We start from the raw sequence: 22,671 nt of genomic DNA, 5'->3' as shown, positions 1-22,671 counted from the left end.
GAAGAAGAAGAAGAAGAAGAAGAAGAAGAAGAAGAAGAAGAAGAAGAAGAAGAAGAAGAAGAAGAAAAATAAGCAGCAGCAGCAGCAGCAGCTTGTGTGATGGAATTGCCTTCAGGACCAGGTGCTGAGGCTGGCTGTACAAGGAGGCTTGGACTGGAGTCATGAGCTGTGTCCTGCCGGGTTTGGTGTTGGGACTCTTGATGTTTATTAGCCACAAAAATATTGAAAACAAGATATCCTGGTTTGCAGATGATACTATACATGGAGGCAGAGCTAATATCAAGGGAAACTCACATGATGTTCAAGGCTGGGAACAAAGGACCACAAACATGGAGCATTAGTGAAACAGAGCAGCCCTGTGCAGTGAACAGACGAGTAAGGATTCCACACTCGCCCACTCTCAGAAGCTGAGCAAAAATGATTCTGGTCAGCAAATTGATGGGAGATCTTAAGGTAAAACCAGTGGTTTGTGAGTGGTGTTGGTGACTCAGTAAGGGGTGTGCTCTCTTTCACCTTGTACCCCTGCTTAGCATGAGGAGAAACTGCAGCTGCTCAATTGATTGAAACACCCCAACTGTTTGGAGTATTCAAATAAGACTGAAGTCTGTTTAGTGTGTCTCTGCACGGATGGTAATGATTACAGCTGTATTAGCTCAATTGAATAGACCCTCACCGTATATTGGTGCCGCTATCTTTCTAGCATCTTTTAAAAAATACCATATGTACAAAATAAAGACTCTCCATGATAGGAGAGCTGAATTTGTTTTTCTTCATTTTCTTCATTTTCCACTATAAGGAGAACAGCAATCCACACACATGCAAGCAGCAGTTTCTGCACTTGTTTGATAACCCTGGAATGGTAAATTAGCCCAGTCAACACCAATGACCCTCACCTGTGAGAGCTTATTGAATAATTGGTATGTGCAGCTTTATTGGCTGCAGTGAAAGGGGCAGTGCAGTTCTTGATTGCTGTGGCAGAGGTAGTAATGTTGCTGATTCAAGTAAGGCACAGCTTTCAAGGAGAAGGTTTGCTACCTCAGCAGACAAGGGCTTTTCCATACAAGATCTACAGAACAGTTGTGTTTGCAGAGAAGGGGAGGCTAGAGTAGTAGAGAATGCAGACAGGAGTAAGGGAATGCAGAAGACAAGCAGAGGCTCATGTATTGCTGGCCTAATTGCTTGATATTTTTATAGACTGTTTAAAATCCCGGGAGACCTGTATACATACTGAAGGAAACAGGACCAGAGATGTTTCAGCACCGAGAGTGGAATGGCTACTGTTCTGGCATTTTCCTCTGTGTGTAAATCTGCAGTATGAAGGCTTCTTTGAAATGAGTTCCTGCAGTAAAAGCTTGTGTTTAATAGACATTGCATGCCCTAGACTAAGCAGCAAAACAACAATGTTATCCAAATGGACCCTTGACAATGTAGGTATCCTGGAATATATAAAAGATCTAAACATCTTTGACAAAGGCTTTATGATAGGTGCTCATTTGGCAAGTGGTTCAGTATCCAAGACTACAACAATGAAACGATAAAAATAACTGCAGATTTCCCTGAAAGAACTGTTTTCAGGGTCGCGTGTCCCTATAGCCGTCCTGGCTGCCCATAAGAACATAAGAACATAAGAAAGTTTACAAACGAGAGGAGGCCATTCAGCCCATCTTGCTCGTTTGGTTGTTAGTAGCTTATTGATCCCAAAATCTCATCAAGCAGCTTCTTGAAGGATCCCAGGGTGTCAGCTTCAACAACATTACTGGGGAGTTGATTCCAGACCCTCACAATTCTCTGTGTAAAAAAGTGTCTCCTATTTTCTGTTCTGAATGCCCCTTTTTCTAAACTCCATTTGTGACCCCTGGTCCTTGTTTCTTTTTTCAGGCTGAAAAAGTCCCTTGCGTCGACACTGTCAATACCTTTTAGAATTTTGAATGCTTGAATTAGGTCGCCACGTAGTCTTCTTTGTTCAAGACTGAACAGATTCAATTCTTTTAGCCTGTCTGCATATGACATGCCTTTTAAGCCCGGAATAATTCTGGTCGCTCTTCTTTGCACTCTTTCTAGAGCAGCAATATCTTTTTTATAGCGAGGTGACCAGAACTGCACACAATATTCAAGATGAGGTCTTACTAGTGCATTGTACAGTTTTAACATTACTTCCCTTGATTTAAATTCAACACTTTTCACAATGTATCCGAGTATCTTGTTAGCCTTTTTTATAGCTTCCCCACATTGTCTAGATGAAGACATTTCTGAGTCAACAAAAACTCCTAGGTCTTTTTCATAGATTCCTTCTCCAATTTCAATATCTCCCATATGATATTTATAATGTACATTTTTATTTCCTGCGTGCAGTACCTTACACTTTTCTCTATTAAATGTCATTTGCCATGTATCTGCCCAGTTCTGAATCTTGTCTAGATCATTTTGAATGACCTTTGCTGCTGCAACAGTGTTTGCCACTCCTCCTACTTTTGTGTCGTCTGCAAATTTAACAAGTTTGCTTACTATACCAGAATCTAAATCATTAATGTAGATTAGGAATAGCAGAGGACCTAATACTGATCCCTGTGGTACACCGCTGGTTACCACACTCCATTCTGAGGTTTTTCCTCTAATCAGTACTTTCTGTTTTCTACATGTTAACCACTCCCTAATCCATGTACATGTGTTTCCTTGAATCCCAACTGCGTTCAGTTTGAGAATTAATCTTTTGTGCGGGACTTTGTCAAAAGCTTTCTGGAAATCTAAATAAACCATGTCATATGCTTTGCAATTATCCATTATCGATGTTGCATCCTCAAAAAAATCAAGCAAGTTAGTTAGGCACGATCTCCCTTTCCTAAAACCATGTTGACTGTCTCCCAGTACCCTGTTACCATATAGGTAATTTTCCATTTTGGATCTTATTATAGTTTCCATAAGTTTGCATATAATAGAAGTCAGGCTTACTGGTCTGTAGTTACCTGGTTCAGTTTTGTTTCCCTTTTTGTGGATCGGTATTACGTTTGCAATTTTCCAGTCTGTCGGTACCACCCCTGTGTCAAGAGACTGCTGCATGATCTTGGTTAGCGGTTTGTAAATTACTTCTTTCATTTCTTTGAGTACTACTGGGAGGATCTCATCCGGCCCAGGGGATTTGTTTATTTTAAGAGCTCCTAGTCCCTTTAACACTTCTGCCTCAGTTATGCTAAAGTTATTTAAAACTGGATAGGAACTGGATGACATGTGGGGCATGTTGTCAGTATCTTCCTTTGTAAAAACTTGTGAAAAGTAATCATTTAACATATTTGCTATTTTTTTTTTCTTCCTCTACGATTTTGCCATTTGTATCTCTTAAACATTTAATCTCCTCTTTGAATGTTCTCTTGCTGTTGTAATATTGGAAAAACATTTTGGAATTGGTTTTAGCTCCCTTAGCAATGTTCATTTCTATTTCTCTCTTGGCCTTTCTAACTTCCTTTTTGACTTGCATTTGCAGTTCTGTGTACTCTTTCTGTGTACTTTCTTTTTGGTCCTTTTTTAATGCTCTGTAAAGTGCCTTTTTTCGCTGAATATTTTTTTTAATTGATCTATTAAACCATTTTGGCAATTTAGTTTTACATTTAGATTTGTCTACTTTAGGGATGTAATTGTTTTGCGCCTCTAGTACTACATTTTTGAAGAACAACCATCCTTCTTCTGTGGGTGTTTTCTCTATTTTACTCCAATCTACTTCTGTTAGTCTCTGTTTCATGCCTTCATAGTTTGCTTTTCTAAAATTGTAAACCTTAGCTTTAGTCTTTACTTTTGAGGATTTAAAAAACACTTCAAATGAGACCATGTTGTGGTCTGAGTTTGCCAGTGGTTCTCTGACCTCTGTTTTAGTTATTCTATCTTCGTTATTTGAAAAGACTAAATCAAGGCATGCCTCCCCTCTAGTGGGTGCCTTCACAAATTGTGTTAGGAAGCAGTCATTTGTCATTTCCACCATTTCTATTTCATCCTTCGCGCTACCCACCGGGTTTTCCCATTTTATTTGGGGGAAGTTGAAATCCCCCATTAGTATGGCTTCTCCTTTGCTACACACATTTCTAATGTCATTGTATAACAGATTATTGTGCTCACCGTCTGAATCTGGCGGTCTATAGCATGCTCCTATTATTATGCCTTTTGAATTTTTGTCTGTTATTCTGACCCATATTGATTCGGTTTTATTTTCTTTGTCCAGGTTTAACACCTGGGCTTCAAGACTGTTTCTTATGTATAGCGCTACCCCTCCTCCTCTTCTGTCCTGCCTGTCTTTCCTATACAGTGTATACCCACAAATATTATATTCGTCCCCATCACTCTCAGATAACCACGTTTCTGTAACACCTATCACATCATAGTTACCTGTTAGTGCAGTAGCTTCAAGTTCTAGAATTTTGTTTCTGATACTTCTAGCATTTAGATAAATACATTTAATGGTTGTCTTACCTGAGTTGTTGTTCTTGTTTTGATGCGGTCTCCCTTCTGTTTTTTTGTTGATTTCTCCCCCCTTTCTTTCTAGTTTAAATGCTTCCGAACCTGCTCGAGGATCTTTTCTCCAAGTAGACTAGTTCCCTTGTTATTTAAATGCAGTCCATTGACAGTGTTGTGGCAGGTGGTTCTGGGTTGTTTGTTTGTCCAGTGGTTACTCCGTCATGCTGTAATAGTTTGATTTGCCTGTTGAAACAGTGTCAGCTCGGCTCAGCCAGCGTTTGGGATTTTGCCATTGGTTTTATGGGAAATCATTCTGTTTTGAGAAACTGTTCAATGGGACTGCTGTGTGTGCCAGAGAGTAAGTGTGTCAACACTGGGCACACCCTCTGGCGCCGACCCAGAAAGATATGCTCACGTAGGCTCAGTGCTGGGAAAACAGCCTGCCCGCATCTGAACCACCCAGATTAAGAGCTTTTGAGATGCTGCAGAGGACGGGCTCAGGTGACAGGCAGTCTGTTTCTCCACTTCACTAGGAAAGTGCCCATTCAGTCTAATTGAGTTAATCACTGTGCCAGTTCTCACATTCCCATTCCACTTAAACCAAGATTGTTTTTTTAAGTAGGACCCTCCCTTATATTCACCTGTACACACATGATAAATATGCAGATTGCTGTGTTTAGTATTACTGGATCCACTTTCCATTACTAACCTGTGTTTAAAATGGCCATGTATAGCTGTACAGAAAGTGGAATTGTAGCAGCAATCCTTGTCCTTTCAGAATAAAATAAGCCCTGCCATATGAAGCTTTGCTATGTTTAACCCTACTTTACCACACTTGCCTTGCTTTGCCATGCCATGCTGTCACTGCCAGGTGCTTTCTTCCCCGTTCTTTGTTGCGCAGTTTGTTCGAGCAGTTCACCCTTCGGAGTAGATCTTTGCTACTTTTATCACATTTGCATGGTTTTATTCCTCAATGAAAATGTGTCTTTGCCTTTGCGCTTATTCAACTAGGAAACTGAGAAGTTTGAAAGAAAGAAAGAAAGAAAGAAAGAAAGAAAGAAAGAAAGAAAGAAAGAAAGAAAGAAAGAAAGAAAGGAGATGATAAAATAAACAGTTGCATGTCACCAACAGCAAGTGAAAAGAAGCAGCCAGGCTGAAAACTGGGATTAGTCTTTGATTCTTTGATACAAAGTTTGCTTGAATATCAAAGCTGCAGGGCTGAAATGTGCACCAGTTTCCCAGCACGGAGGGCCTTGTTAGTCTACTTGCAGATACACTCTGTGCCAGCCTCTGTGCTGCACTATTAAACTAATCTGATCCCAGAATGATCTCTGTCATCACCTGCTCAATAATTGCTGACTAATAACTTTTACAGGTAAACAGTGAATCATGCTGCAGGTGAACAGTGAACACTGGCACGGTGCCTCTCTGTTCTCCAGATTAAACAGAAAGCACACAGTAACATGACTTGTCAAGGCAAGTTACGCATGATAGGATGGAGGACTTAAGAAAATAATTATTGAAGGGTACTGAGCAAAGTATACGTCTCAACAGTGCCTTCTATAAACCATCACAGCCTCCCTCGATTTAATAATGAACACAGTATACATTCTGTCTCAACAGTGCCTTCTATAACCCATCACAGCCTCCCTCGATTTAATAATGAACACAGTATACATTCTGTCTCAACAGTGGCTTCTATAACCCATCACAGCCTCCCTCGATTTAATAATGAACACAGTATACATTCTGTCTCAACAGTGGCTTCTATAACCCATCACAGCCTCCCTCGATTTAATAATGAACACAGTATACATTCTGTCTCAACAGTGGCTTCTATAACCCATCACAGCCTCCCTTTATTTAATAATGAACACAGCCTGGCTTGATTTAATAATGAACACAACGTCCCTTGATTTAATAATGAACACAGCGTCCCTTGATTTAATAATGAACACAGCGTCCCTTGATTTAATAATGAACACAGCTTGCCTTGATTTAATAATGAACACAGCATCCCTTGATTTAATAATGAACACAGTGTCACTTGATTTAATAATGTACACAGCCTGGCTTGATTTAATAATGTACACAGCCTGGCTTGATTTAATAATGAACACAGCGTCCCTTGATTTAATAATGAACACAGTGTCACTTGATTTAATAATGTACATAGCCTGGCTTGATTTAATAATGTACACAGCCTGGCTTGATTTAATAATGAACACAGCGTCCTTTGATTTAATAATGAACACAGCCTGGCTTGATTTAATAATGAACACAGCGTCCCTTGATTTAATAATGAACACAGCCTGGCTTGATTTAATAATGAACACAGCGTCCCTTGATTTAATAATGAACACAGCGTCTCTTGATTTAATAATGTACACAGCCTGGCTTGATTTAATAATGAACACAGCGTCCCTTGATTTAATAATGAACACAGCGTCCTTTGATTTAATAATGTACACAGCCTGGCTTGATTTAATAATGTACACAGCCTGGCTTGATTTAATAATGAACACAGTGTCCTTTGATTTAATAACAAATCCCTGATTTGCACTCTACACTTTCACAAGTAGGCTGAGCTGCAGTAGGCTGAGCTCTGTTGTGAATGAATCGGCAGCACTCAAACTCCAGCCCCATTTTACATGTAGGCTTTAGCAGATTAAACCAGGGATTTCAACGGTGAAAGGAGAGCCTGGGAGAGAAATTCTGTGTTCATTATTAAATCGAGGGAGGCTGTGATGGGTTATAGAAGCCACTGTTGAGACAGAATGTATACTGTGTTCATTATTAAATCGAGGGAGGCTGTGATGGGTTATAGAAGCCACTGTTGAGACAGAATGTATACTGTGTTCATTATTAAATCGAGGGAGGCTGTGATGGGTTATAGAAGCCACTGTTGAGACAGAATGTATACTGTGTTCATTATTAAATCGAGGGACGCTGTGATGGGTTATAGAAGGCACTGTTGAGACAGAATGTATACTGTGTTCATTATTAAATCGAGGGAGGCTGTGATGGGTTATAGAAGCCACTGTTGAGACAGAATGTATACTGTGTTCATTATTAAATCGAGGGAGGCTGTGATGGGTTATAGAAGCCACTGTTGAGACAGAATGTATACTGTGTTCATTATTAAATCGAGGGACGCTGTGATGGGTTATAGAAGGCACTGTTGAGACAGAATGTATACTGTGTTCATTATTAAATTGAGGGAGGCTATGATGGGTTATAGAAGCCACTGTTGAGACAGAATGTATACTGTGTTCATTATTAAATCGAGGGAGGCTGTGATGGGTTATAGAAGCCACTGTTGAGACAGAATGTATACTGTGTTCTTTATTAAATCGAGGGAGGCTATGATGGGTTATGGAAGCCACTGCTGAGACAGAATGTGTACTGTGTTCAGTATTACCAAAAACAAAATGTTGGCCTTGGAGAGAGTCCAGTGAAGAGCAACTAGACCTAAAGGTCCTAAAGGAATGTGCTTGTTAGCCAATTGGACCTGATGGAAGTTTTGCACATCTTAACAGGAAGTGACGTAGTTAACCCAAACCAATACTGTAAGCACAGCACAGCACAGAAACCAGGACCAGAGGAAACATTTGGAATTTAAGTGGAGATAGACTTACATAAAGAGTGGTGAGTGTATGGAATGGGTTACCTAGACATGTTGTTGATGCTGAATCACTGGAATCCTTTAAGAACCAATCAGCTACTAGGAACCGGATGAGCAGTGGTGGGTCAAGTGGCCTCCTCTGGTTCGTACATTTTCTTATGTCTGGAGCCTCAGTCATAGCAGCTCCTCGTGAGGAGCTCCCTCTTGTGGTGAAAGGCTGGGATGTGTTCAGCTGTCAGTGGAATAACCAATGGAGCTGTCAGAGCCGTTGCAGTTTTTTATTTTGATCCTGTAGTATTGTGACCTCGGGGCCCTCAGGGAGTTAGAACCCCAGTGTGTGTTTCTTCAGTGTGCCCAGATTGCTCTGCATTGTACACACTGGAATGTGTCCAGTTCAAGCAGTGGGATGTTAATTATACTTTTGTTCGCAGGAGTGCTGGGAATTGGCACAGTCCTCAGTTTGTACCACATAGGTTCGGGGTTTGTGGTTCAATTGCTCGCTCCCCATTGTGAAGACCTTTATATTGGGTGCAGTCAGCTGGGTGATCCAAATGAACATGCTAAAAAAGAAAGCATTTTTACTCCAAGTCAGTAGCATTTTTCAAAAGGTAAAAAACACACTTTCAAGTTACATCATTAAACTGACTTAAACACCTTAAATTAAATACCTGTGTTTTCTAGTTTTGAAAAAGACTTTGAAAGCCAGCCCCTGAGTCTGAATAACTAAAGCTTTGAGGCTAGTGCCTCATGTTTTTTTTATTCATTTATTTTTTTATAATTTTGACACCTGTGAGCTCAGGAACACCCTGAAAACTACTCTCTGGTCTCTTAGCAACAACAGAATACAATAGAATAACACAACCCAAATGAGCAACAGTGCCCCCAGTGAAACTTGAACCCTTAGTGTGGTCACACCAGACACGGCCCAGTGTGATTAGCTGAGCAGTGGCTGGGTGGAGGATGAGTGTCCCTGTATAAAACCACACCTCTCTTTTTTAATGCCTGCAGCTGACAAGCAGACAGGCCCTTGCCAACCAGCCTTGAAGCCAGAGGAAAAAACACATTGTGCTGTAACAAAGAGGTTTGCAGCACACAATGGCATTCGCCGTCATGCACTGTCAGAGCCTCTGCCCTCGCCTTGTTATTCTTCCCCTTCTCCTTCTCCTTTGGTGCCTCAGCCTGCCCTGGCCATCTAGAGAGAGCCTGTCCTGCTGACAGAGTTCTGTGCAATGTGCCCCAGTCCAACGCTCTGATTAAAGCAAAACAACAACAAGAAGACAGCCAGCCTCCTCCTCCAAGCTAGCTAGAATCTGCTGATTCAGAGATGAGCCTGCATGTGTGTAAAGTATATTGGGAGTAGTGTCATATGAAACAGGCAGTGTTGTGTAATGCAAAGGCGTTACGGATTCTGTCCCCTGGAGTTGAAATGAGATGCTCTATAACCACAAGTGCAGACGAGCATAGCGGTTAAGGTGCTCGATTGCGGTGTGTGCTCACACTGCAGGGATGGAATTAAGACACAGCAGTTTCACCCATTCCAGGTTTTAATACATGCTTGATTAACCACAGTGTATAGGTAACAAGAAATCCTCACAGATGATCCGTGAGGTCAATTTTGGTTCTTACTAGTTTAACTACGGGACCCAATGGATTAAAGAGTCTAAGGTATGATCAAATCTAATGTCCATTTGTGTCGTAACGACATACCCATCTCAAAATGTAGGTAGTGATTAGATGTTCTAAACAAATCTATAGGGTCAGCGAGACCTGTTGGACATGATACTGCCACTGCACATAAACCAGAATGGATCAAATACTGCTGCCACATAAAAAGAACCTGAACTGTCATTCAAAAGATAAATGGGGATTGCTTTATGTCAAGCTTTATCATTAACAATATAACACCTAACAATGGTAGTCATTGGTAGTTCACGTGCTGTAAACATTTAATAATGATGCAGATCACACAATTCATAATGAGCCTCAAACAGGAATTCACCATAACCAGACACAGGTCAGGTCACATTTCCTGTGTAAGTTCTAGATGGTTTATAAATAACAGCTTCATAAAAATAATTTCCAAAAGATCAGCATGTGTGTGTGTGTGTGTGTCTCTGTGTTTTTTTTGTGTGTGTGTCTGTGTCTCTGTGTGTCGGTGTGTGTGTGTGTGTGTGTGTGTCTGTGTGTCGGTGTGTGTCTGTGTTGTGTGTGTGTCTCTGTGTGTGTGTGTGTGTGTGTGTGTGTGTGTGTGTGTGTGTGTGTCTGTGTGTGTGTGTGTGTCTGTGTGTGTGTGTGTGTGTGTGTGTGTGTGTGTGTGTGTGTGTGTCACACACCAACACACAGCCACACACAGTCACACACAGCACACACAGACTCACATGTCCACACACCACACACACACCACAGAGACGTGTATGTCACAGTGTGTCGGTGTGTTGTGACACTGTCACACACACCGTGTGTGTTTGTGTGTGTGTGTGTGTGTGTGTGTCTGTGTGTGTGTGTCTCTGTGTGTCGGTGTGTGTGTGTATGTCGGTGTGTGTGTGTGTGTGTGTGTCGGTGTGTGTGTGTCTGTGTGTGTGTGTGTGTGTCTCTGTGTGTGTGTGTGTGTGTGTGTGTGTGTGTCTGTGTGTGTGTGTGTGTGTGTCTGTGTGGTGTGTGCGTGTGTGTCAGTGTGTGTCTGTGTGTGTCTGTGTGTGTGTGTCTGTGTGTGTCGGTGTGTGTGTGTGTGTGTGTGTCGGTGTGTGTGTGTGTGTGTGTGTCTCTGTGTGTGTGTGTGTGTGTGTGTGTGTGTGTGTGTGTGTCGTGTGTGTGTGTGTGTGTGTGTGTGTGTGTGTGTGTGTGTGTGTGTGTCTCTGTGTGTGTGTCTGTGTGTGTGTGTGTGTGTGTGTGTGTGTGTGTGTGTGTGTCTGTGTGTGTGTGTGTGTGTGTGTGTGTGTGTGTGTGTGTGTGTGTGTGTGTGTGTGTGTGTGTCTCTGTGTGTGTGTGTGTGTGTGTCTCTGTATGTCGGTGTGTGTGTGTATGTTGGTGTGTGTGTGTGTGTGTGTGTGTGTGTGTTTGTCTGTGTCTGTGTGTCTCTGTGTGTGTTTTCCAAACAAAAGCATAACAAGGTGTAATAAAGCACAGTGAAAGCATGGTAAACACATCGGTAAGTATTGTAAAGCCCGAAGAGGTATGGTAAAGCAAATTAAAAACTATGGTAAACCATTAACTATGGTAAATCCATATTATAACCATTCCTTTATTACTAAGATATAAGCATCTTTATATAATAGGATTATATATAAGGATTCCTATATAGTATTGTAGAAATACTGAAAGAAACGTCAGGAATTCAGTGAGTTTTGTAACTCTGATCTGTCTCACGGTCCTGTTTAGGAGGCTCACGTCTTCATCGACGCGCACAGCCCCGCCGAGGTGACAGTGGAGAACATCAACAACGTCGTCAGCAAGATAGCGCCCCCTGCTGAGCGGCTGAGGAGGCAGGCCCACGTGGCCGACGCCAAGGAGACAGTGGTGAGAGCGCCAGGCTGCAGGAGCTCACTGCCACCACAGGGGGCACTGTAGGGCTCAGGACCCACCACATGGATCAATAGGCTTTTTGAGCTGGGGAACAGTTTGCGTCTTTATTTTCTTTTTTCTACCCTATACATCCCTGTGCCGCACATTTTTCCATGTATCTGGAAAACCACGTATCCGAATCTTGTTGGCAACATTGTTCAGCATCCGTTGTTGAGAGTACAGTATTACATAATAGGGATATTCTTTAAAATCGCTTTTCAGGAAGCTTTGCAGTGCCATTTCATATTTTATACTACTTTGTACTTGATTTTGATATACGTTGTGGTCATCGGCTTTTCCCTCATACTGATAGCTCTAATTTTGCTTGGGGTTGCATATTACTGATATATTACTATATTCTCCGTTCCTCTCTCTCCAGGGCACAAACTACAGGAAGACCAACGCTGCCATGGAGATGAGGCGGGTCAACAGGGAATCTTTCTGGGCGAGGTCTGAGGTGAGAGAGGGAGAGAGAGAGAGAGGAAGCGTCATAGAAACAAGGCTGCAAACACCTTTCCATCCCTATGGGCATAGGCAGGATAACGAGGGTTCCACTTTTTACAAGCTGCAGTATCACTTTAACTCCTCATTCCTGTATTAATAATGTTATCTTTTAAATTGCATTTTGGCGTGGTATTAATGCTCTGCGCATGCCTCTGCCCCTGTGCTCAGCGCGAGGAGGAGGAGAGGAAGGAGGAAGAGCGGCGGCGTGTCCTGGAAGAGAGGAGGCAGTGGGAGAGGGAGCGAGTGCTGCAGGAGAGGAAGGAGGCCGAGGAAAGGGAGCGCAAGCTGAGCGAGAAGGAGAGCCTGCTGGAGGAGAAGAGGTAGGGAGAGAGGGAGGCAGGTCCCTTCTTATCTAACACAAGATCCTCTCATTGACAAGGGGGTCCTGGAAGACTGCAGCAGAGGCAGGGAGAGAGGGAGGCAGGTCCCTTCTTATCTAACACGAGAGTGTCCCATTGACAAGGGGGTCCTGGAAGACTGCAGCAGAGGCAGGGGGAGAGGGAGGCAGGTCCCTTCTTATCTAACACGAGAGCCTCTCATTGACAAGAGGGTCCTGGAAGACTGCAGCAGAGGCAGGGGGAGAGGGAGGCAGGTCCCTTCTTATCTAACACGAGAGCCTCTCTTTGACAAGGGGGTCCTGGAAGACTGCAGCAGAGGCAGGGGGAGAGGGAGGCAGGTCCCTTCTTATCTAACACGAGAGCCTCTCATTGACAAGGGGGTCCTGGAAGACTGCAGCAGAGGCAGGGGGAGAGTGAGGCAGGTCCCTTCTTATCTAACACAAGAGCCTCTCATTGACAAGGGGGTCCTGGAAGACTGCAGCAGAGGCAGGGGGAGAGGGAGGCAGGTCCCTTCTTATCTAACACGAGAGCCTCTCATTGACAAGGGGGTCCTGGAAGACTGCAGCAGAGGCAGGGGGAGAGGGAGGCAGGACCCTTCTTATCTAACACGAGAGCCTCTCATTGACAAGGGGTCCTGGAAGACTGCAGAAGTAGAAGCACAGACTTTATTATTTAATTAAAATGTTAATACAAAACAATAAGATCAATTGAAAAACTTAAAATGAAGAAATTTGCTGTTACAATGGAGTTCCATCACATGGCATGTTCATCAGAATGCCAGCTAATACAGAAAGTAGCACATTTTCATTTCCTCTCTGGGGTTACCCTCTCTAGGACTTTGTTCACTTTACTTCTTGCCCAGGGAAATGTCAAGAACATGCTGAAGAATTCAGCCTGCCAGCGTTGTGTAGGAGTAGCGAATTGTAATATTATGCTTTGGCGCCATCTTGTGACTGCTTGTACACAGTACAGTTTGGGAAGTGCCATTTAGTTAACTTGAGATCTATTTACGCAAAACAAGGTGCTGCCAAAGTGCCATGGCATTAATTAATGGGAATTTGGCGTAACGTAAAAGAGTGCGACACCTGGCATTATCTCCCATGACAAGTCAGTGTTCCAGTCCTCTGAGCCAGCTGATGTTCTCAACACTGGGCTTTGTTTTACAGGAGACTGCAAGCCAAGCTGGAGACAGAGGCATGGAAAAGAGAAAAATCCAAGTGGGTGAGTGAGAGCAGGAGCCCAGAAAGAGAGAGAACTCATTCTGCAATGTGGGTGTGAGCATTCTTTAACAAAATCACTGAAGGTACATGGAGACTGATTGCCAGGCAGCCCGTAAGTCACTTATGCATTTTCTGTACATATATCTGGGAACCGCTTGTCTGATTGTGATGAGACTTGCTCAGGACAGTCTTTAGCACACGTTATTGACAGTGTCAGTCTGGGGGAATTCGGATAGACCTGTGCGTAGTTCATGCTTCTCATAATGTGCAGAACTTCCTAAAGTAGAGCCCAGATTAGGTGTTGCTGCTCTAATAAAGCAGCACATGGTCTGTACGATAGTGTTGCCTTTGTCTGTGCAGTAGGCCATACTGTTTTGTTGAAGGCTGTGGACCAGCCTAGCAGTCGTTTGGGCCTTGTTTACAATGCACCAGGGAGGTTTACAATAACTGCCAAGGTATTTTTATTGGGGTTAGTCTCGTCTGTTTATTTGAAATGTTCACACCAGAGCCAAGGCCCCCTTGTTGACAGAATCACCATGGTGATTAGAGACCACAGGCAGGCAGTGATTCCATAGCCTCATTCCTCTGCACAGGCCATTCCTGCTGCAGAACACAAACACTGGGCTTAATGAAGTACTTTAAAAGGAGGCACAATGAGTTTCAGGGGAATTCCAGAAGCATTTGGAAAATTCCATTGGGATCGCATTCTAATCCCTGTGTATCACCCTTCAGAAAGCTTGGCTAGCAGAGCCATTAGCAGACTCTACCAGCGATGGCGTGCAATTATCTGGCACACACATTGCACAGAACGATAGTCTTCATTCGGTAGCAGACTGGTATTGACGTGGTACTGCCCGGTCACATCACCTATTCAACACACTTACCCTGCAGATACTGGGAAACGGACCTGAACTACAAGCTGGAAAAGTTTCCCATAGTAAAAGCATAGTAAAGTATGTTAAAGCGAAGGTACACTGTAAAGCCCAGAAGGGGATGCTAAAGCATATTAAAAAAACATTTGCAAGCTATGTGTACCCATGGAAAAGCATGGGAAAATTGTGTTTGTGTTTTGTACTTCTGTCTGTTCTAAAGCAGCCTAGCACAGCCATCTCTTTCTTTCAGTGCAAATGTCCTGTGATCTTCAAAGCACTCACTCATTCAGGCATTGTAAACTGTTCAGGATCTCCTAGCAATCCCAACCTCTGGCTGAAGCAGAAGACAAAGTGCAGCAGATCATAGTTCTGATTTATTTATTTGAAATAATTTTCATTCAAACTTAAAGTTTTAAGATTTTTCATAAAAGTTGGGTTGGAGTTGGTGTCTGAAGCTGCTGAATCCAAGGTGCAGTTCTGTGTTTGTCCACCAGGAGGAGCAACAGAGGGAGCACGAGGAGGAGATGAGAGCACGGTTCCGGCGGAGCGAGTCTATTGAGATGGCAGCCGTGAGTATCATTCCCACAGTTAACTATCAGGGGAGGGCTGCTGTTATATCAGGGGTACATAGCAAAGCACAGTGAAAGCATGGCAAAGCATAGCTAAGCCTCGCTGAGCCCATAGAGGTGTGGTAAAGTATATATAAAAAATAAAAAAATAAAACTGATTTATATACATTAATATAGCTCTTCTCAAGGGCCTTACCCAAACAGATAGCAGAGCACAATGAGAGACGCTCTTCTCAACGGCCTTCATCAAACAGATAGCAGAGCACAACGAGAGACGCTCTTCTCAAGGACCTTCATCAAACAGATAGCAGAGCACAACGAGAGACGCTCTTCTCAAGGACCTTCATCAAACAGATAGCAGAGCACAACGAGAGACGCTCTTCTCAAGGGCCTTACCCAAACAGATAGCAGAGGACAACGAGAGACACTCTTCTCAAGGACCTTCATCAAACAGATAGCAGAGGACAACGAGAGACACTCTTCTCAAGGACCTTCATCAAACAGATAGCAGAGGACAACGAGAGACTCTCTTCTCAAGGACCTTCATCAAACAGATAGCAGAGGACAACGAGAGACACTCTTCTCAAGGACCTTCATCAAACAGATAGCAGAGCACAATGAGAGACACTATTCTCAAGGACCTTCATCAAACAGATAGCAGAGGACAACGAGAGACACGCTCTTCTCAAGGGCCTTACCCAAACAGATAGCAGAGACAACGAGAGACACTCTTCTCAAGGACCTTCATCAAACAGATAGCAGAGCACAACGAGAGACGCTCTTCTCAAGGGCCTTACCCAAACAGATAGCAGAGGACAACGAGAGACGCTCTTCTCAAGGGCCTTACCCAAACAGATAGCAGAGGACAACGAGAGACGCTCTTCTCAAGGGCCTTCATCAAACAGATAGCAGAGGCCTTCATCAAACAACAGAGACAACGAGACGCTCTTCTCAAGGGCCTTCATCAAACAGATAGCAGAGCACAACGAGAGACGCTCTTCTCAAGGGCCTTACCCAGGACAAACAGATAGCAGAGGACAACGAGAGATGCTCTTCTCAAGGGCCTTACCCAAACAGATAGCAGAGGACAACGAGAGATGCTCTTCTCAAGGGCCTTCATCAAACAGATAGCAGAGGACAACGAGAGACGCTCTTCTCAAGGGCCTTACCCAAACAGATAGCAGAGGACAACGAGAGACGCTCTTCTCAAGGGCCTTACCCAAACAGATAGCAGAGGACAACGAGAGACACTCTTCTCAAGGACCTTTCAAACAGATAGCAGAGGACAACGAGAGACTCTCTTCTCAAGGACCTTCATCAAACAGATAGCAGAGGACAACGAGAGACACTCTTCTCAAGGACCTTCATCAAACAGATAGCAGAGCACAACGAGAGACGCTCTTCTCAAGGGCCTTCATCAAACAGATAGCAGAGCACAACGAGAGACGCTCTTCTCAAGGGCCTTCATCAAACAGATAGCAGAGGACAACAAGAGACACTCTTCTCAAGGACCTTCACCAAACAGATAGCAGAGCACAACGAGAGACGCTCTTCTCAAGGGCCTTACCCAAACAGATAGCAGAGCACAACGAGAGACGCTCTTCTCAAGGGCCTTACCCAAACAGATAGCAGAGCACAACGAGAGACGCTCTTCTCAAGGGCCTTACCCAAACAGATAGCAGAGCACAACGAGAGACGCTCTTCTCAAGGGCCTTACCCAAACAGATAGCAGAGCACAACGAGAGACGCTCTTCTCAAGGGCCTTACCCAAACAGATAGCAGAGCACAACGAGAGACGCTCTTCTCAAGGGCCTTCATCAAACAGATAGCAGAGGACAACAAGAGACACTCTTCTCAAGGACCTTCACCAAACAGATAGCAGAGCACAACGAGAGACACTCTTCTCAAGGACCTTCATCAAACAGATAGCAGAGGACAACGAGAGACACTCTTCTCAAGGACCTTCATCAAACAGATATCAGAGGACAACGAGAGACGCTCTTCTCAAGGGCCTTACCCAAACAAATAGCAGAGGACAACGAGAGACGCTCTCTCAAGGGCCTTACCCAAACAGATAGCAGAGCACAACGAGAGATGCTCTTCTCAAGGGCCTTACCCAAACAAATAGCAGAGCACAATGAGAGACGCTCTTCTCAAGGGCCTTACCCAAACAGATAGCAGAGCACAACGAGAGACGCTCTTCTCAAGGACCTTCACCAAACAGATAGCAGAGCACAACGAGAGACACTCTTCTCAAGGACCTTCATCAAACAGATAGCAGAGGACAACGAGAGACGCTCTTCTCAAGGGCCTTACCCAAACAAATAGCAGAGGACAACGAGAGACGCTCTCTCAAGGGCCTTACTCAAACGCCAGACCGAACAAATAAGTCTTAGGAGCTATTTTTAAACTGATCAACTGACTGGCCATTCCTGATGTCAACAGGGAGATTATTCTATAGCACAGGAGCCAGGTGACTAAAGGAACGACAAGCGAGACCAAACAGAGTTTTTTTAAGGCCTGTTGCTCTTTATATCATTAAATTATATCTAAAAACTGACCAAATTATCTCTTTGAATGTGATGGGTTCATACTGCTCATTTTAACAGCCAATTTCTCCTCCTGTCCTGTAGGAGGCAGCAGTGCTTGTGTCTCAGCGCTCCATGAACCCAAGAGAATTCTTCAGACAGCTCTCCTCCTCTTCCAGGACCCCCACAAGCCCAGGCTCCCCACACTCAGGTCAACACAAGCGTGCCAGCAAACACAGCCCAGTCTGTGTGTGTGTGTGTGTGTGTGTGTGTGTGTGTGTGTGTGTATCTGTGAGTCTGTATGTGAATCTGTCTGTGCATGTGAGTCTATGTGCGTCTATGAGTCTGTATGCCTGTCTTTGTGTGTCTATACAGTATATGCCTGTGTGTGTGTGTGTGTGTCTGTCTGTGCCTGTCTTGTGTGCATGTGTGTGAGTCTCTTCTCTGTGTGTATCTGTCTGTTTCTCTGCATGTGATATGTTTGTGCCCAGGTCTGTCTCTGTGTGTGTGGCTGTCTGAAGCCACCGCTCTTTATCACCCTCTCTTCTGTTTTCTGCTCCACAGGCAAGCCCTTCCGACGGTACCAGCGCAGTCTCACCGACACTGCCTTCATATTCAACAAATGTGACTCCCCCACCTCTCCCCGCAGCCCCACCCCGACCTCGCCCCTCTTCCACCCCTCCAGTCCTTTCCGAGCCCACCCTCTGCGCCACACCAGCTCCCCATCTCCTTCCAGCCCTGGCAGGGCTGATCCGACCTTCAGTCCCATCCGTTCCTCACCCCAGGCCCTCTCTCCCCCCTATAGCCAGCCCCCGGCACTCCCCAACTCTCCCTGTGCTCTCCATACCAGCCCTCACCGCTGTGAGGACTCTCCTTCCTCTGCCCCCTCTCCTCCTACAGGGGGAGCTGTCTCTGTGCCCAGTGCTGCTGCAGCAGTACAGAATTCACCCTCCAGACGGAATGGAGCCGACATCACAGGTCAGTCGAGACACACTATTCAGGCAATCTGAGATAGCCAGTAATTTGTTAGGCAGCACAAACTCAACGCAAACAATGTACCCTAAACCTGTACTGGAATTACAGCCATGCATTTATATTGCCACCTCCTTCAACCAGAGTTGAATGCCGAGTGTAAGCCTTCTCTCAGTAACCAGACGCTGCTGCTGCTGCTTCATTGCCTATGTCTGTCTTTCTCTGTTCTAGAACTGGACACAACCTCAAAAGGGGTGACAAATTGCAGAGGGGAAGAAGAGTTCAAGGTCGAGACGATCTACAAAGCGGAGATCACCTCCAAAGAGCAGGCAGAGCGACCAGCTGAGGTGGACCCGGAGACAAGGCCCTCACCAGTGCACTCACACCCAGTCCTGACTACAGAAACAGACCTGGGAGTAGAGACCGAACTCAAACCCAGGAGAGACACTGGAGTGGAGAACACTCCCTCGGAGACAGTGGAACTCGAACCAGAGCCACCGACGTCCTCTGAAACAGCAGCAGGAACGGAGACACACCTTGTATTGGAGACACAAAGAGAGGCCGTCCAGAGAATGGAGAATGGATTAAATTGGGGCTGTGAAGCTCCAGCAGACTGTGAAGCAGCCTCCATAGAGTCAGAAACAGAGTCAAAGACAGGGCTGCCCTTCACTCCAGCAGAAGAGGTGTTGAGGAGCGAGGAGAAGGAGACGCACCCAGCAGAGCAGCGAGAGTGGGAGGCTGTTACTGCTGGCATCGTGGGCACCGTGTCTCCGCTGCAGCTCAGTTCAACAGGAGAAGAGTTGCTGAGGAGCAAGAAGGAGACCGATCCAGCAGAGCAGCGAGAGCTGGAGGCTGTTACTACTGGCATCGTGGGCACCGTGTCTCCACTGCAGCTCAGTTCAGCAGAAGAAGAGGTGCTGAGAAGCAAGAAGGAGACCGACCCAGCAGAGCAGCGAGAGCTGGAGGCTGTTACTGCTGGCATTGTGGGCACCGTGTCTCCACTGCAGCTCAGTTCAACAGAAGAAGAGGTGCTGAGGAGTGAGAAGGAGACCGACCCAGCAGAGCAGCGAGAGCGGGAGGCTGTTACTGCTGGCATTGTGGGCACCGTGTCTCCACTGCAGCTCAGTTCAACAGAAGAAGAGGTGCTGAGGAGCAAGGAGAAGGAGACCGACCCAGCAGAGCAGCGAGAGTGGGAGGCTGTTACTGCTGGCATCGTGGGCACCGTGTCTCCACTGCAGCTCAGTTCAACAGAAGAAGAGGTGCTGAGGAGTGAGAAGAAGGAGACCGACCCAGCAGAGCAGCGAGAGTGGGAGGCTGTTACTGCTGGCATCGTGGGCACCGTGTCTCCACTGCAGCTCAGTTCAACAGAAGAAGAGGTGCTGAGGAGTGAGAAGAAGGAGACCGACCCAGCAGAGCAGCGAGAGTGGGAGGCTGTTACTGCTGGCATCGTGGGCACCGTGTCTCCACTGCAGCTCAGTTCAACAGAAGAAGAGGTGCTGAGGAGCGAGGAGAAGGAGACCGACCCAGCAGAGCAGCGAGAGCAGGAGGCTGTTACTACTGGCATCGTGGGCACCATGTCTCCACTGCAGCTCAGTTCAACAGAAGAAGAGGTGCTGAGGAGCGAGGAGAAGGAGACCGACCCAGCAGAGCAGCGAGAGTGGGAGGCTGTTACTGCTGGCATCGTGGGCACTGTGTCTCCACTGCAGCTCAGTTCAACAGGCAGGTGCTATTTTATTTAAGCCATAGTGATTTTTTTAGCAGTTTAAAAATAGATTGCGGCAGCATTTATAAACTAACCATTAACATTTTTTTTTTAATAATTGCTAACCTATTAATCATCTAACTGCTCCTAATATTTGTAACCCCATTACTCAAACTATTAACTCTACCCCAGCATCCATTGTGGGTTTTTTAGAACAACCTTCAATGAAGTATTTTATTTGAATGATCAGATTGTAGGAGTTTGAAAGGGGGAGTTTTTAATGTCTTCTTTATGTGTTGTACTGTAGTTGTCCATGTGAGAAATTGCATTTGTACTAAAACACTAAGCTGACATGTTCCTTGGTTGTTGCATCTTACAGGTAAAGATGGAGTGATAGAAACTGAGGAAGACATACAAAAGGAGCTGACGACTGAGATGAGTCTGGAAGAGGAGGGCAAAGGGGAGACAGAGGAGGAGGAGGGAGAGAGAGAGTCAACTGTAGAACACAATGGCAGAGCAGGTACATGGATAAACACAGATAAACACAGATATACTCTTAGAGCTATATATAGCTCAGTAGCTCAATCAGCAAGTCACAGGGGTTAGCTGGGTTACCTAACATGACTTCTTGGTGTACCTACTTCAATTTGGGTGCTGTTTTTAATGCTCTTAAGGAAGGAAATGTCTTGTGTATACATTCTAGAATGTTTACAGCTATCCCTGTTTTCCTGGTTGTAGAACTGAACCACCAGACGGAAGAGCACTGTCCCCAAAATGCACCAAAGCAGGACTCTGTGTCAGCTCGCTGCAGAGCAGTGCATGCTGGGACTGAAGTTGACCACACAACCAAAGAGCAGGAAGAGAGGAGTGAGAAGGTGAATGGAAAGGAAGTACGAAGGTTTTGTTATTTACAAGTTAGAAGTTTAAAGTTGACTACTTTGTTGTGAAAATAATAAAATGAATTGCATGTAATTGAAAGTGTTTTAAAAGTGAAAGATTTCAGTAAGCAGCTTCTGTTTTACAGCCCCACCCCTTTATCTTTTTTTGATATATAGATAGATCGGTTTCCTAAGAGGTACTTTTAGAAGTGAGAGCCAGGGGTATCCCGTGACCTGTGTGTGTGGATTCAGTTTCTGCTTGTTTTTGTGGTGATACACAGTGGTGCAGTAGATGAAGCAGGGTCTCTTTGGCTGGTCTAGCTGACATTATATATGGATGCAGTATATCAGGCAAGTAGAACTGAAGAGCAGCTGCAGCTTAACTAAAAAAGGCGCAATATTGGAGTAAATGTGAGAAGCACTCTGAGTGATTGCAAACTGCAGAAAAAGAGAACAGGAAAACAAATAACAACAGGGAATGTCATGGAAAGTTCTTTGTTCTTAAACACATTCTGAAAACCATGCCTTTCTTTAAATGTCACTCAAACAATTCACACAGTGTTGATTTTCTGCAGAAGCCTATTGTTATCACCTGTGTGGTACTCTGCCTTTACCATACAGATTTGCAGCAAAGCAGGTGGCTTTATATTCATTTATTTATTAACTTCTCTGAAGCCAGAAGACCCCTTACTCTGAACCCCAGTAGAGTAAGCGAGTGTAGTCATTCTGTTTCTTCCCAGTAGAGTAAGCTCTGAGTGTAGTTATTCTGTTTCTTCTCAGTAGAGTAAGCGCTGAGTGTAGTCATTCTGTTTCTTCCCAGTAGAGTAAGCTCTGAGTGTAGTTATTCTGTTTCTTCCCAGTAGAGTAAGCTCTGAGTGTAGTTATTCTGTTTCTTCCCAGTAGAGTAAGCGCTGAGTGTAGTTCTTCTGTTTCTTCCCAGTAGAGTAAGCGCTGAGTGTAGTTATTCTGTTTCTTCCCAGTAGAGTAAGCGCTGAGTGTAGTTCTTCTGTTTCTTCCCAGTAGAGTAAGTGCTGAGTGTAGTTATTCTGTTTCTTCCCAGTAGAGTAAGCGCTGAGTGTAGTTCTTCTGTTTCTTCCCAGTAGAGTAAGCGCTGAGTGTAGTTATTCTGTTTCTTCCCAGTAGAGTAAGCTCTGAGTGTAGTTATTCTGTTTCTTCCCAGTAGAGTAAGCGCTGAGTGTAGTTATTCTGTTTCTTCCCAGTAGAGTAAGCGCTGAGTGTAGTTCTTCTGTTTCTTCCCAGTAGAGTAAGCGCTGAGTGTAGTTATTCTGTTTCTTCCCAGTAGAGTAAGCGCTGAGTGTAGTTATTCTGTTTCTTCCCAGTAGAGTAAGCGCTGAGTGTAGTTATTCTGTTTCTTCCCAGTAGAGTAAGCGCTGAGTGTAGTTATTCTGTTTCTTCCCAGTAGAGTAAGCGCTGAGTGTAGTTATTCTGTTTCTTCCCAGTA

The 22,671-nt window shown here is 44.6% G+C and overlaps 1 protein-coding gene across 3 annotated transcripts in view; it reads left to right on the top strand.

Annotated features, from left to right (window-relative positions):
* The window catches only part of LOC121306874 (drebrin-like), a 63,444-nt gene that overhangs the window by 34,331 nt on the left and 6,442 nt on the right, over positions 1-22,671 (top strand). For 2 of the 3 annotated variants that reach the window (XM_041238860.1, XM_041238874.1), the window contains 10 exons: positions 11,444-11,581; positions 12,006-12,083; positions 12,299-12,450; positions 13,635-13,689; positions 15,055-15,129; positions 17,763-17,868; positions 18,222-18,635; positions 18,861-20,348; positions 20,711-20,851; positions 21,070-21,221. In XM_041238860.1, coding sequence (XP_041094794.1) covers positions 11,444-11,581; positions 12,006-12,083; positions 12,299-12,450; positions 13,635-13,689; positions 15,055-15,129; positions 17,763-17,868; positions 18,222-18,635; positions 18,861-20,348; positions 20,711-20,851; positions 21,070-21,221 — 2,799 coding nt within the window. The remainder of the gene's footprint in view (positions 1-11,443; positions 11,582-12,005; positions 12,084-12,298; positions 12,451-13,634; positions 13,690-15,054; positions 15,130-17,762; positions 17,869-18,221; positions 18,636-18,860; positions 20,349-20,710; positions 20,852-21,069; positions 21,222-22,671) is intronic. The other variant, XM_041238867.1, reaches the window with a different exon arrangement.

The sequence above is a fragment of the Polyodon spathula genome, chromosome 2 (assembly GCF_017654505.1).
Source record: "Polyodon spathula isolate WHYD16114869_AA chromosome 2, ASM1765450v1, whole genome shotgun sequence".
Taxonomy (NCBI): domain Eukaryota; kingdom Metazoa; phylum Chordata; class Actinopteri; order Acipenseriformes; family Polyodontidae; genus Polyodon; species Polyodon spathula.
This window is presented reverse-complemented; position numbering and strand designations above follow the sequence as displayed.